We start from the raw sequence: 12,867 nt of genomic DNA, 5'->3' as shown, positions 1-12,867 counted from the left end.
GCATAATATGCATAGGCACAAAGGTTCTTGCTCATTTATACGAGTTAACTGTGCTGTTTGGATCGCCTTTTCCACTTTCCTAAGAACATCAGAAGCCTCAGGTGTTAATTGTCTCAATGAGGTAATATGTGAGTCTCCTTCTAAAATTTGAAATAAAGGTTTTAATTCCGAAGTAGGGATCCTTAAATAAGGTCTAATCCAATTTATATCTCCTAATAATTTTTGAAAATCATTTAATGTCTTTAGATGATCTTTTCTTATACTAATCTTTTGTGGGGTGACACATCGTAAAGTAATAGTGGCTCCTAAAAAATGACTAACATTAGACTGCTGTACTTTTTCTGGTGCAATAATCAAGCCATTATTTTTTAAAGTTTCATTAAGCAAGCCATAAGCTTGCTGTATACTTTCTTCTTCAGGTCCACAAATCACTATATCGTCCATATAATGACAAATTTTTAAGGAGGGGAAACCATCCCTAACCGGTTGCAAAGCTTTTCCTACATATAACTGACATATTGTAGGGCTATTTGCCATTCCTTGGGGTAATACCCGCCATTGGTACCTTTTATCAGGCTCTATATGATTAATAGAAGGCAAGGTGAATGCAAATCTAGGTTTATCTTTCTTATTTAATGGAATGGAAAAGAAACAATCCTTAATATCTACTACTATAATTCTCCAATCCTTAGGTAGAGCTGAGAGTAGGGGGAGTCCTCTTTGTACAGGACCCATAACTTGCATTTGTGCATTAATGGCTCTTAGGTCATGTAACAATCTCCATTTACCTGACTTCTTCTTTACAACGAAAATAGGGGTGTTCCAGGGTGATTGAGTGAGTTCCACATGTCCCAGGTCTAATTGTTTTTGTACTAATTCTTTAGCTGCTTTTAACTTCTCAGAGGGTAAAGGCCACTGAGGCACCCACACCGTGTCCTCCGTACGCCATGGAATGGGCAAAGGCTCCTCAGTGGCCCCTAGAAAAAACTCAGCCCTTTCTTATCTACTTTTTCTGTGGCTTTAACTGGTGAAATTCTACCTTGTAAGTTTTTTCCAAGACCTAGTCCAGGTATATATCCCATTCCTTTCATCATTTCCTTGCTTTTCTGAGAGTAATCATTAGTCAATATAAAGTTCATGGCTGACAACACATCTCTTCCCCATAAGTTTACAGGTAAAGGGAGTACATAAGGTTGAAAAAGCCCTGTTCTTCCTTCTTTATCTTTCCATTGTAAGGATTTTGCACTTATAGTTGGGGTAGCCTCATATCCTAATCCTTGTAAGCTATGTGACGATTGATTAACAGGCCAAGAAGCGGGCCACCAATTACTGGATATAATGCTTTTATCTGCTCCTGTATCCATTATACCTTGAAAGGTTTTTCCTTCTATTTGTAATTGTAAAGTGGGACGATTATCCAAATCTAAAGATATGTAGGCCACATTCGTTCCTGTAGAACCGAGTCCCTTATCCCCTCGGGAATCCTGGCTACTAGGGAACATGTTATGCAAACTAGGAAGAATCAGTAATTGAGCAATGCGATCTCCAGGAGAAATGGCTACAATACCTCGGGGTGCAGAACACATAATCTTAACTTGTCCCTCATAATCTGAGTCTATAACTCCGGGATGTATCATCAATCCTTTCAAAGCAGAAGAGGACCTACCCAACAGTAGGCCCACTGTATCCTTTGGTAAGGGACCTCTAAAATCTGATGAAATAGGTTGGCACCCCATTTGAGGTGTAAGAATTACTCTGGAGGTGGCACAGATGTCCAATCCTGCTGAACCCGGAGTGGCTCTCCTTGGTCTCTGGGTGGCCTCATGAACACTGTGGTCTGAAATGCCCCATACATTTGGGGGCCCTGGGGATGGGGGCCCCTCACCCCGTTTTTTGGCTGTTGCACTTTAAACTGAGGTATTGGCCTTCCTTTTATATCTCTGACTGATCTACATTCATTTGCCCAATGTTTTCCTTTCCCACATTTTGGGCAAGTACCTGGTTCTGTCTTTTCAAACCTATTCTTTCTACCCTTTGTACACTGCTTTTGCATATGACCTGTTTGTCCACAATTATAGCAGGTTATTTCTTTTGCTTGCGCCATCAAAACTGCGGCAGCCAGCCCTGCATTTGAAAGAGGTCCTCCTATTTCTCTACAGGCTTTCATCCATGCTTGTAGCCCTTTCCCTTTCCATGGTGTGATAGCATTTCTACATTCTTTGGTACATTGCTCATAAACTAATTGTTCAATTAATGGCATTGCGGCCTCAGCATCACCAAATATACGTCCTGCCGCTTCCATCATGCGAGCCACAAATTCAGAGAATGGCTCATTAGTTCCCTGAATAATTTTTGTCAAGTTACCAGATACCTCTCCTCTATTAGGCAATGCTTTCCAAGCTTTCACTGCTGCCTGATTAATTTGATCATAGACCTGCACTGGGTATCCTAATTGATTGTTTGTCCATATACCCTGACCTGTAAGCATTTCAAAGCTCCATGCTTGTTGCCCTGCAGTAGCATTAGCACGGGCCTGACTCAAACACAGATCATGCCATATAGACTTCCAATCTAGATACTGTCCCATCGTAAGACATGCCTTTACCACACTCATCCAGTCAAAAGGAGTCATGGCATTGTGAGCCAATCTATCAATTTGGGACTGAGTAAATGAGGCATTAACTCCATAGGTCCTTACTGACTCTGCTAGCTCTTTTACTTGTTTATGCGATATTGGCTCATAATATCGCTGTTGAGCATGTTCCTGAAAAACAGGAAAAGCCTGACATATTTTTTGCAACCCTTTAGGAGTGCAAAAAGAGTGACCATTGCCAATTGCTTTCTTATCTGCATAAGCGGAGTAGGTGGGGGAAGCACTGAAACTCCTCCCTATTGGACCAGATCTTTCTGCCTCATACTCCGCAGCAGCCTCCTTCAAATCTTCCTCCTCTCCTGTTGATAATTCGGAATCCTCTGAGCTAGACAATTCTAACGACTCAGAGTCCTCAAGAGGAGGGTAAATTGACTTAATTTTCTGCTTTTTACTATTTTTTATACTATTTTTTGTATCTTTACATTTTGGGAGTTGACAATTAAAGCCATGATATAAGATCAAGGCAAGAAAGATAGCAACCCCAGCAACAATTATCAGATCTATTTTGTAGGAGAGCATGCCTCTCACATTAATTTCTTTCTACTTACCGGTACCGCCGTTCCTCAGCTGAAGAGTTCTGAATCCACTCCGGATCCTTCTCAGCAGTCTGTTTTGCAGGAACACTTCATTACCACCGTTCCCCAGCTGAAGAGTTCTGAATCCACGCTGGATCCTTCTCAGCAGTCTGTTTTGCGGGAACCTTTATTAACTGCTCCTTCCCCGTGATGCAGTTCTGAATCCTCCCTGTAGCAGGGGGTCTTCGCTCGTGCCTGGTTTTCGGCACCACTTCTTGCGCGCGCTTGACTGGCCAGGAAGAACGACGCTGCAACAGGATCCTTCTGCACACGTTTATTGGGAGAGCTTGATTGTAGAGGCGAAAAGACTTCGAGCCCAGAACTGGTGTTGCTTTTATAGGCCTAGGAGGGGCGTGTCTCACACCCGGATTGGTTATGCACTAAGCCTCATTTGCATGTTCCTCATCTGATTGGCTACTCTCTCTCAGTACCTTACAGAACCTCATTATCATACCTCATTTGCATGTCTCACATCTGATTGGTTATACTCTCAGTACCTTACAGAACCTCATTATCATGCCTGGGCCAGGCAGTGTCTTTGCAAAAAACTTTACTGCATATGTACACATTGGTTGTTTGTCCAATCTTATGTGTGGTGGCCAGCAGTAGTCAGTGCCACTCAGCAACGGCACATGTGGCTTCCCACAATTAGGCTTTCAATAAAATGATGTAACTTGAGTAATGTAATAATGTATTAATATAACCAGACTTTTCATGAACCATGTCCTATCAGCTAAATATAGATTTCTAATATTTTGTAGAAATAAATAGGCAGTTCTTTTTTGCGCTTACCATTTACCTCATCTTCATTCATTAAGAACATTTATTGAGGGACTTCAGTACAGCTTAGTGACAGAGCACTTACCTATAGGTTCCTGGGCCTGGGCTCAATGCCTGGCAACAGAAAATAAAACGTACTTAAAAAGAACATCTACTGAGCACCTTCCGTGCACCAGGCACTGTGAGAAGACATGCTGTTCTCGCTTGATATCTAATTTTCATTTTCTTTGTAAACTGTACAGATTCTAGGCTTTATGTACCATTTCAAGCACTATGTGACATCCAAAGTTTCTAAGCTTGGAGTCAAGCCATGCAAGTTACAGATGGAAGATGACTTAATTTAAAGACTGGGGCTAGTGTTTCTTTATAAACCAATATAAGAAATTGACCTTGAATGAGAATAGATAATTATTGTTAAGATTTTTAAATTTCATTTAATTTTAACTTGCTGCCATAAGTAAATATAGCTTCCTCATAGTCCCTAGTCAGATTGACAGCAGGTGCTTTGTTGCTGCTGTTTTTCAGATATGTGTGAGTGGAGTGACCTGAGAGAAGTCAGGATGCATGTCTGCAACTGTAGTTTTTTTTCTTAAGAGAGAGAGGCGCAGTTCACCTGTTTCAGGATATCAACTTTATGAAACAGATACATTCTAGGAACTTGGCTGTTTGAAGCTGGAGAGTCTTTTTTGCCATGATTGCTGGGTTTGTAAAGACAATCCGACTGCCCTCTAGTCCCTCTGCATCTATGATCGTGGTATTGATGACATCGTTCAGTCCTAGCAACGTTCTCTTTGGCTCTGAGAAGGAGTCCTCACTTTACCGAATTGACTAAATACAGACTCCCCCTCTGCCCCTTCTCTGTTCTTGTTCAGGGTTTTTGGCTTTTTTTTCCCCTTAATTTCCTCAGAAATCTGGTTTAATGTATTATAATTACCTCTTTAAATGTAACGATGATGGCTTTTAATTAGAAGAAACAGAAGAATCTTCGAATGTATTTCTTATACAATGCCCTGCAATTAAAAATTAATCTGGCATTCCCATAACATGTGCAGCAGTGTAACAAATGAAACAGTTTGCGTGGTCTCCCTAGCACTGATGCCTTTTGCAAGTTTTGATAAGAGAAGTTCACAGTTATTTTTACTTGTATAAAATGACCTTGTGTGTGAGGTGGGTATGGTTAAACTGAAATTAGAAAGCATGTCTTGAATAGAGGTGAAGTGGCTTTCAATTAGCATCTAGATTGAGTTCAATTATCATTATGTATTCCTATTTTAAGAATAAACATACACTTTATGCAAACTTGACATTCAATAGTTCACTTGTATTTCTGACAGTATTACAAGAAAGTTTTGTAATGAAATTATGTAAGTTTGCTCCTAAATAGTAATCCTTCCAAATTAAATTGTTCTTGATGATCCCAAAATAAATAAATCCATTGTGTTTTAAGTTTTTATTATATTTATTTATTATTGTGTGAGTATATGCATGCAACACGGTGTGCATGAAGCTCAGAGGAAAACTTGGGGGAATCATTTCTCTCCTTCCATCGTGTGAGTTCTGGGAATGGAACTCAGATATCAGCTTGGCAAGCGGTGTCTATCTACTGAGCCTTCTCTGGAGCCCCGTGGCTTCTTTATAAACTAATATAAGAAACTGAGCATGAAAGAATTATTTTTAAAATTTTTAAAAATTAATTTGCTGTCATAGGTAAATCATGACTTCCTTGTAGTTCACAGTTGAGTGTTGCATAGTGCTTGAAATGGTATATAAAGCCTGGGATCTGTACATTTATAATGAAAATTACAACCTCAAGTCAGGTGCCAACAGCACATCTTTCCACAGTGCCTGATGCACGGAAGGTGCTCGGTAGATGTTCTTTTTAATAGGTTTTGTTTTGTGGGCCAGGGATCAAATCCAGGCCCAGGCACCTGTTAGGTAAATAAAAGCGCCATCAAATAAAGGAGCCTGTGGCACTGACTGTCACACTGTCCACTTCTCCAGGGTGACACTGACTGCCACACTGTCTACTCCTCCAGGGTGACACTGATTATCACACTGTCTATTTCTCCAGGGTGACACTATCACACTGTCCACTTCTCCAGGGTGACACTGACTGTCACACTGTCTACTTCTCCAGGGTGACACTATCACACTGTCTACTACTCCAGGGTGACATGACTATCAAACTGTCCACTTCTCTAGGTGACACTGACTATCACACTGTCTACTTCTCCAGGGTGTGTATTGGCTTCTTTGAGACCTCTAACTCTAACCAAGATGACATGCAATTGATGTTCAATAAGGTTGTTAAATTTGCCACAATAAGAAACTTTGACAGTTCTGTTTCTAGTTTCTAACTGTAAGCATCTGCCCTTGGTAATGACACTTTGGTGTATCATTCACCAGTTAGATAAATCTCCGCCCCCCGTCAGCATGGACTGTGTTCTATGGAGCTGCCCAAGTGAGCAGCATCACTGTTAGACATAAATATCCAGTAGGGACTCAGGATCCAAGAGTTACGTTCAGAGTCATTGGTTTCCCCGCTGAATCATTTGAATCAAATTGTGTGTGTCCGGCCATCTGTATCCCTATAGCCTAAGTTCAGCTGTTCTGAAAGATGAGGATGGCTTCTTGTGCTTCCCCCAGGCCTCCTACTGCTACTTTGCTATTCTTTTTAAATTATGTCTTGCTCCATTTCAAACCCTTAAGTGACTGTGATCTCACCATTGTATTAAACGTTCTTAGCAGAGTGAATGGTCCTCTGTTCCCGAACTAGTGGCAGGTTCTCAGCCCACCTTCACCTCTGGGAGCAACTGAGAGAATTGGGGCCTCCTTGATAGACTTGTCTCGCTTCCTCCCAGGATATCTCAAAGTTTCCTTCTTCCTACCATAGACCAGGCTGTTGATACCCTTTTGTCTTTCCTCTTCTCCTTTCACCTCCCAAATGCCACCGTGCCCTGGACTTGTGTTCAGTCTGTGGCTATATGCTCTCCCTGGTTATCAGCTTCAGTGTCGTGGATTTTTAATGCCATCTAGACTCCAGTCTTGCAGTCAGGTATTTTCTGGTCTATTTTCCTGGACTGCCTAAGAGTAGTGTATATAAAGTGCAGCTCCAGGCCAAGGCTGCACAGAATCCCTCTCCCTGTCTGGGCTGCCTCATTTAAGTTGTTAGTAAATATGTTAGTAAAATGTCTTTTCAACTGAGGAGACCAAAATTTTTCATTAAACCAGCTTCTATTTTCTTTATCCTCTTGTTGAATCCATTGAAAAGATATTGTTGTTTTTGGAGAAAACATTGAACCGGCTTGCTTCTTACCCCTTGGTGCTGCTCACCCCACTCTCTCAGGCATGGATTATTGCAGGTACTCTCTACTAGGGCAATCTACGGTCTGTTACCAAATTAGCCAGAGTAGACCCTTCAGTTATGAGTGACGTGTGCACCATGTTATTCCTCTCCTGAAAACCATCCCATTTCTTAAAAATAATTTCTCTACAGGAATATAAACTATCTGGATTGCTCTTAACTCTCTGGCTTTCTCTCTGATTTCTTTCTCTGACCTGTGTTCCATCCCTTCAAGTCACGTTGTTATTTTGAAATCCAGCAGTCTCCTCTTTCCCAGCCTTTACCAAGGCGTCATCTCTTGAGTGAGGCCCACCTGACGTGTACTCAGGTCACACCTGTGCTTCATACTGCATCTGTGTTTCAGCCCATCTCCACTTCCTGCCCTGCCCTCCTGCCATGAACAACACTGATGATGGTGATGTGTTAGAGCTTTCATTGGTTTTCCAACCACTTTCAGAAAGCAAAGTCTACTGTCAGGAACAGTTTATTTTGTCTCATATACAATCAAGTCAATCTGTATTGAAGAATTTCATAAATGAGTGGCTTTCCACTGGTTTTAGGTTAGCCCGTGTCTTTCCCATGGCCTTCAAGGATCCGAATGATTGGATTTCAGATCTATTCTTTTCCTTCTTTAGCGTTTTATGTCAGCTGACTGAACATTCTGAGGTTCAATCCAGCTGCTATAGTCTTCCCCATGAACATCCTGCCTCCACTGTAAGATGGTCTGCCTCCTCTACAGTCTGTTTCCCTCTCTCCTCACCCCTCCCTTCGCCTGACCAAGGCCTGCGTATTCTTTCAAGCTCAGTTCCTGGGTTGCTACTTGAAGACTACCTTCACTGATCATCCGCATCCCCTCAGGCACTGATAGTTAAATGTTACCATAGAACCCTTGGCCCTCTCATCTGTGAAACCGTATTGCACATTTTAAGAGGCCACAGATTATGCCAGTCTTACTACAAAAACTTCAGCAAGTTTTGTGAACAGTATGTGTGATCAATAATCTTTATTAAATGATAACGGTAACTCATACAAATGATTCTTTGAAGTATAGGTGGAAATTATTAACCCAGTTTTAGGGATGAAAAGGAAATTAAAGATGTGCTAAGGCTGAGTCCGGAACCATGGACTGAGTTCATCCTGAGTTTTCTGGGCAGTGAGAAGGACTAATTGTTGGGGCCTCATCCCACTTCTTGAATGGCATAATCCTTGTAAAATGTATGTGGCATATGCATTCTATCAATTGTTCTACTGTAAAACCACTGCTTAAAACTATCAGTATTTTATAAGTTGAATGTGTTTTTCAGTATTTAAAAGAAAAAGAAATAGGGGCTGTATCCCTTTAACAAGAAATTTCTATTCTATGTACTTGATGGGCTTTTTAAAGGTAGTACGATCTATATTCGGTGTTACTTGGGTGATTTTAAATACAATGCAGACAGGAAGAGTTTAAATTTCCTAGGCCAGGGGAACCTATACTGTGGTGCAGTTTATTTAGCATTGCTGATGTACAGATTCAGCCTGTCAAATAGTATCAAAGCTCTCTTATCTTTGTCAGCCTAACACCACACATGAAAGCCTTTTGGAAACCGGGGCCTTCCTTGGTGTGTGAGAATTTTGAATGGCAGAGTTCCTTGTCTAGAGGAAAGGCATCTTTCCTTTCTAAAAATGCCCTGTTACATGGACCTCTTTGTGTGTGAAGGGAACAATATTGATTCCACGAGCTCTGTGGTATACATTAGGGACCTTTTAAGGGGTGATTTCATTTGATCTGCTGTTCTCCAAGCTCTGCTATAGCTGAGACCACTGTGGAATGGCAAGACACTCAAACAGACCAATCAGTGGGAGAGCCAGAGAGGCTGGCTGGTGGGGCTTATTTGAAGTAACCTCAGTCCCCATTTCACATTGGTTTTGTGGGTCAGAACTCTGGTTGCTACATTGAGTCTGTCCATAAGTGTGGTAGAACACATTCCTAGAGAATTGTCTAGGTTAGAGCCTCTTCTAGGCCTTTCCTCTCCACATTTCTCTTCTGCTTACCTTAGAATTTTCCTCTGAACACATTTATGAGCTTGGGAATTTAAAAGAAGTTATTCTTGTATAAGTGATGGAAATATTAATAAGCATTAGTAAACATATTTGGCCAATTATATTTTTTATAGAAAATATTGGGATAAAACATAGATGTGGCATATATTGCTCAGGAATGTTGTAAAGAGTTTACATCAGGAATCACAAACCAGAAAGTCTTTGTATGAAATGATCAACAATATTGTATTGCTGATGTAAAACATTTAAATTTATTTCATTTACTATTAGAATAAATAAAACATATTATCACCTTAAATTAGTTGCTTTTCTTAGAGTCCTATGTCTGTCTGTCTGTCTGTTGGTCTTTCTTCTCTCTCTTTTTCTGTCTCTCTCTAAGTCTCTCTGTGTCTGTCTCTCTGTGTCTGTCTCTCTCTTTGTCTCCCCCCTCTCTGTGTGTGTATGTGAGTGTGTATGTGTGCACGCACATGCACTAAATCCAGCTTTGTCCACAGTGAGCAAGCGTTCTAGCCAAAGACAGGCTCTGAACCTGAGGGTGATCTTGACTTCCTGCTCTTCCCGCTTCTACTTCCCAACGGCTGGATTGCAGAGGACCACAGTCACACCTGTTCTTCCTTAAAGTCTTTTTCTGACTGAGCTTTTGGGTCATAGACAAAGTTAAAGACATCGCTATGTTCTACACAATCCTTTGTATACACTGCAGATTTGTTCCTAACTTGTCTATTTCAGGAGGGGTGAACCTTGTGGGGTTTGTTGTCATTTTTTCTTTCAACAAGATTTGAACCTAGCTTCTCCTGTGTGCCCTGCCTGCCAAGTTCTTCTACCATCCACCTCTACCAATACCCTAAGAAGGATAGCACTAACACGGCTGCTAAAAGCACAGTCAATTGGGAGACCAATCAGAATTTCAGAACCTTAGAGGGAAGGAATTAAGTGACCTGTTGTAGAACTGAAAAAGTAGACTTTTTTTAAGCAGTTACAGACTTTAGCTATCAAAAGTGCCACATTGGCTGGTTTTTCTCCAAATATTTTTATCCATATGAAACTAGTGATAGGGAATAAAAGCTATCAGTACTCAGTGAGCCTTAATTAAGAGCCTGTTAAGAAAGGACTGTAAGTGAGTCTGTGCTCCTTCACCCAGCTCACTGTGGACACTGTTAGGACCGTATGATCTAGATCTGCTTCACTGCGCCTCCTGCCGTACTCGTCAGAATTCAAATCGCTCTTCTTGAGCTGCTCTTCTTTATTGAGTTGTTTAGTAAGACTATAAAACCTGTCAGTGAATGAAAATAATTGCCACATGTTTTTATGACCACACTGATGACAATCTATATAGTTCAGTTTTATATGTGTGTGTGTGTGTGTGTGTGTGTGCGCGTGCACATGGTCTATGCTCACATTCTCTTATGGCATAGTGAAAGAGTGAATAAAAATCCTGTTTTTGATTTTCATAAAAATTTCACCAGTGCCCCAAGTGGAACTTTAAATGGCAGCATTGGTTGTCCTTTGATTCAGTTGTCCCAGAGTCTTCAGCTTTCAAGTCAGGTTATAAATCACGCATGTGTTACTGCAGGCCTGTCTGCTCCTGCGGTACCAAGCTCTGCAGTGACTGTATGTGTGTTTCTGTGTGCATACAGTGGCCTGAACATTTCACTATGTATTTTTTCTCTCTCTTCTAGTTGGACTGATCCAGAGGTTTCTTGTGCTTCAGATTTACATACCCCTGGGACAGGACTTCTCCACTGAATTACTGTAAGATATACAGGACTGCTTTGAATGTTTTATGTGCATTAGACATTTGATCAATTGAAGCAGTACAAACATTAATTGCAAGTGGCAGGTTTTTTTTTTTCATTAAATAGTAGTGACTTACCAGGTTGACATGAAGTAATTAAGATAATTTAATTGTATTTCTTGGATATCACTGTACGTGTCATTTCTTGGGAGAAAGAAGGCAGGTCTTACCTGTCTCAGAAGATGCGATACATGATGATTTTACGTTGTCCTGTGTCTTAGCAGAACTATAGTTGGCTAGCAGTGATTGAAAGACTTCTTACTACTGTAGTATTAAGTTCTGACATATTGGTTCATTTTGTGAGTGTAGAAACAGCTTGAAGTCTGTTTATTTTCATTGACCTTGCAAGATTGTCTAGTAAGAGCAAAAAAAAAATTACTTTTAGTCAGTTGAACTGTGTGTTGTGTGAGATAACAGTAGTAATACAAATAACATTTAATTTGTAGATTCATACAGAATTGAATGTTTTCTAAGATTTCATTGATGAATTTATGCATAAAAAACCCATTACATGTTTTGCTTTGTTTTTAATTAAAAGCTATATACAGTTTAAGCTTAGGCATTTGTCTTCCATCATGGACAAAAGTGAGTTGCTAATAAACAGCTTTGTTCTAGCTTTATCAGTGCTCAATGCAAACTAAAGGAGAAAGGGGGGGAAGGAGAGAGAGAGAGACAGACAGACAGACAGACAGAGACAGACAGAGAGAGACAGAGAGACAGACAGAGACAGACAGAGAGACAGACAAAGACAGAGAGAGACAGACAGAGAGACAGAGACAGACAGAGAGAGAACACATTCTTAGTTTATGAGAGTTATTAATTATTCCCTGTGCCAGCTAGGGAATTAGTGACTTTTAATTTTGTCCAAGAATCTGACTTTTAGCTTTCAGACAGAGCCTTGTTTCTTGAATAAAACAGATAAATGGAACAGCATTCACTTAGGTTTTACTCAACCTTAAGGCCCTGTGAACTTATAAGATCTTCTTTTATCATCTTCCATAGCCACCACCATTCTTTAAAGTAGTTCTTAGAGAGAGAAGACCAAAGCATCATTTGATGCTCTTATGCACCACTTCCTGGTTTCTGCAGAAAGAGCATTTTCGGGACTCTAAAAGCCCAAAAAGTGCTGCCGAAAGCTTTATTTGCAGCACAAGAGAGTGATTTCTGAATTGAAAGAAAGCAAATTATGTTTCAAACTTGTAAAGCTATTTACATATAGATCCGATTCTTCCTTCCTTTTTACCCAGACCTCACCATCCACACCTTGAGTTTCTTCTAAGCCGTGTTAAAGGTGTTCCTCGGCAGCCTTTTGATCAGAGACCTATGAGTCCCTTGGCTGGACCTTAGAACAGGATTCCTTGTGAATGAGACCTCTTGTTTTCTTGGTAAAATTAAGCTTTATTTGTGCATAAGCACTTGAGCATATCACCCTAGGCTAAGTGGCACGCTGTCTTAGTTAATTTAAATGACAATTAAAGCTTTAATTATTAAGAAGCCAACAGGTGTTTTTAACCGGGTCCTAGCAGGAGAGAAGGCTGTACCTAAGTCAACCCAGCTCTCTGCTGCTGCCGTGCTGCTGGTGCTCGCGCCTGTTTCTGTATGGGAAGCGGTTTTGAGATGAGTCTCGGATTAATGATTAGATTGCAAATATGGTTCATTATGATCATCGATTTCTATG

The 12,867-nt window shown here is 40.6% G+C and overlaps 1 protein-coding gene across 6 annotated transcripts in view; it reads left to right on the top strand.

Moving 5' to 3' along the window:
* The window catches only part of Cfap20dc (CFAP20 domain containing), a 235,166-nt gene that overhangs the window by 10,794 nt on the left and 211,505 nt on the right, over positions 1 to 12,867 (top strand). For 4 of the 6 annotated variants that reach the window (XM_011244772.3, NM_028934.3, XM_030248080.1 and 1 more), the window contains exon 4: positions 11,074 to 11,146. The exons of the other annotated variants lie outside the window; for them this stretch is intronic. In XM_011244772.3, the coding sequence (XP_011243074.1) occupies positions 11,074 to 11,146 (73 nt within the window). The remainder of the gene's footprint in view (positions 1 to 11,073; positions 11,147 to 12,867) is intronic. 6 annotated transcript variants of the gene reach the window in all.

The sequence above is a fragment of the Mus musculus genome, chromosome 14 (assembly GCF_000001635.26).
Source record: "Mus musculus strain C57BL/6J chromosome 14, GRCm38.p6 C57BL/6J".
Taxonomy (NCBI): domain Eukaryota; kingdom Metazoa; phylum Chordata; class Mammalia; order Rodentia; family Muridae; genus Mus; species Mus musculus.
The sequence above is the reverse complement of the archived record's forward strand: the minus strand, read 5'-3'. Positions and strand labels throughout refer to the sequence as shown.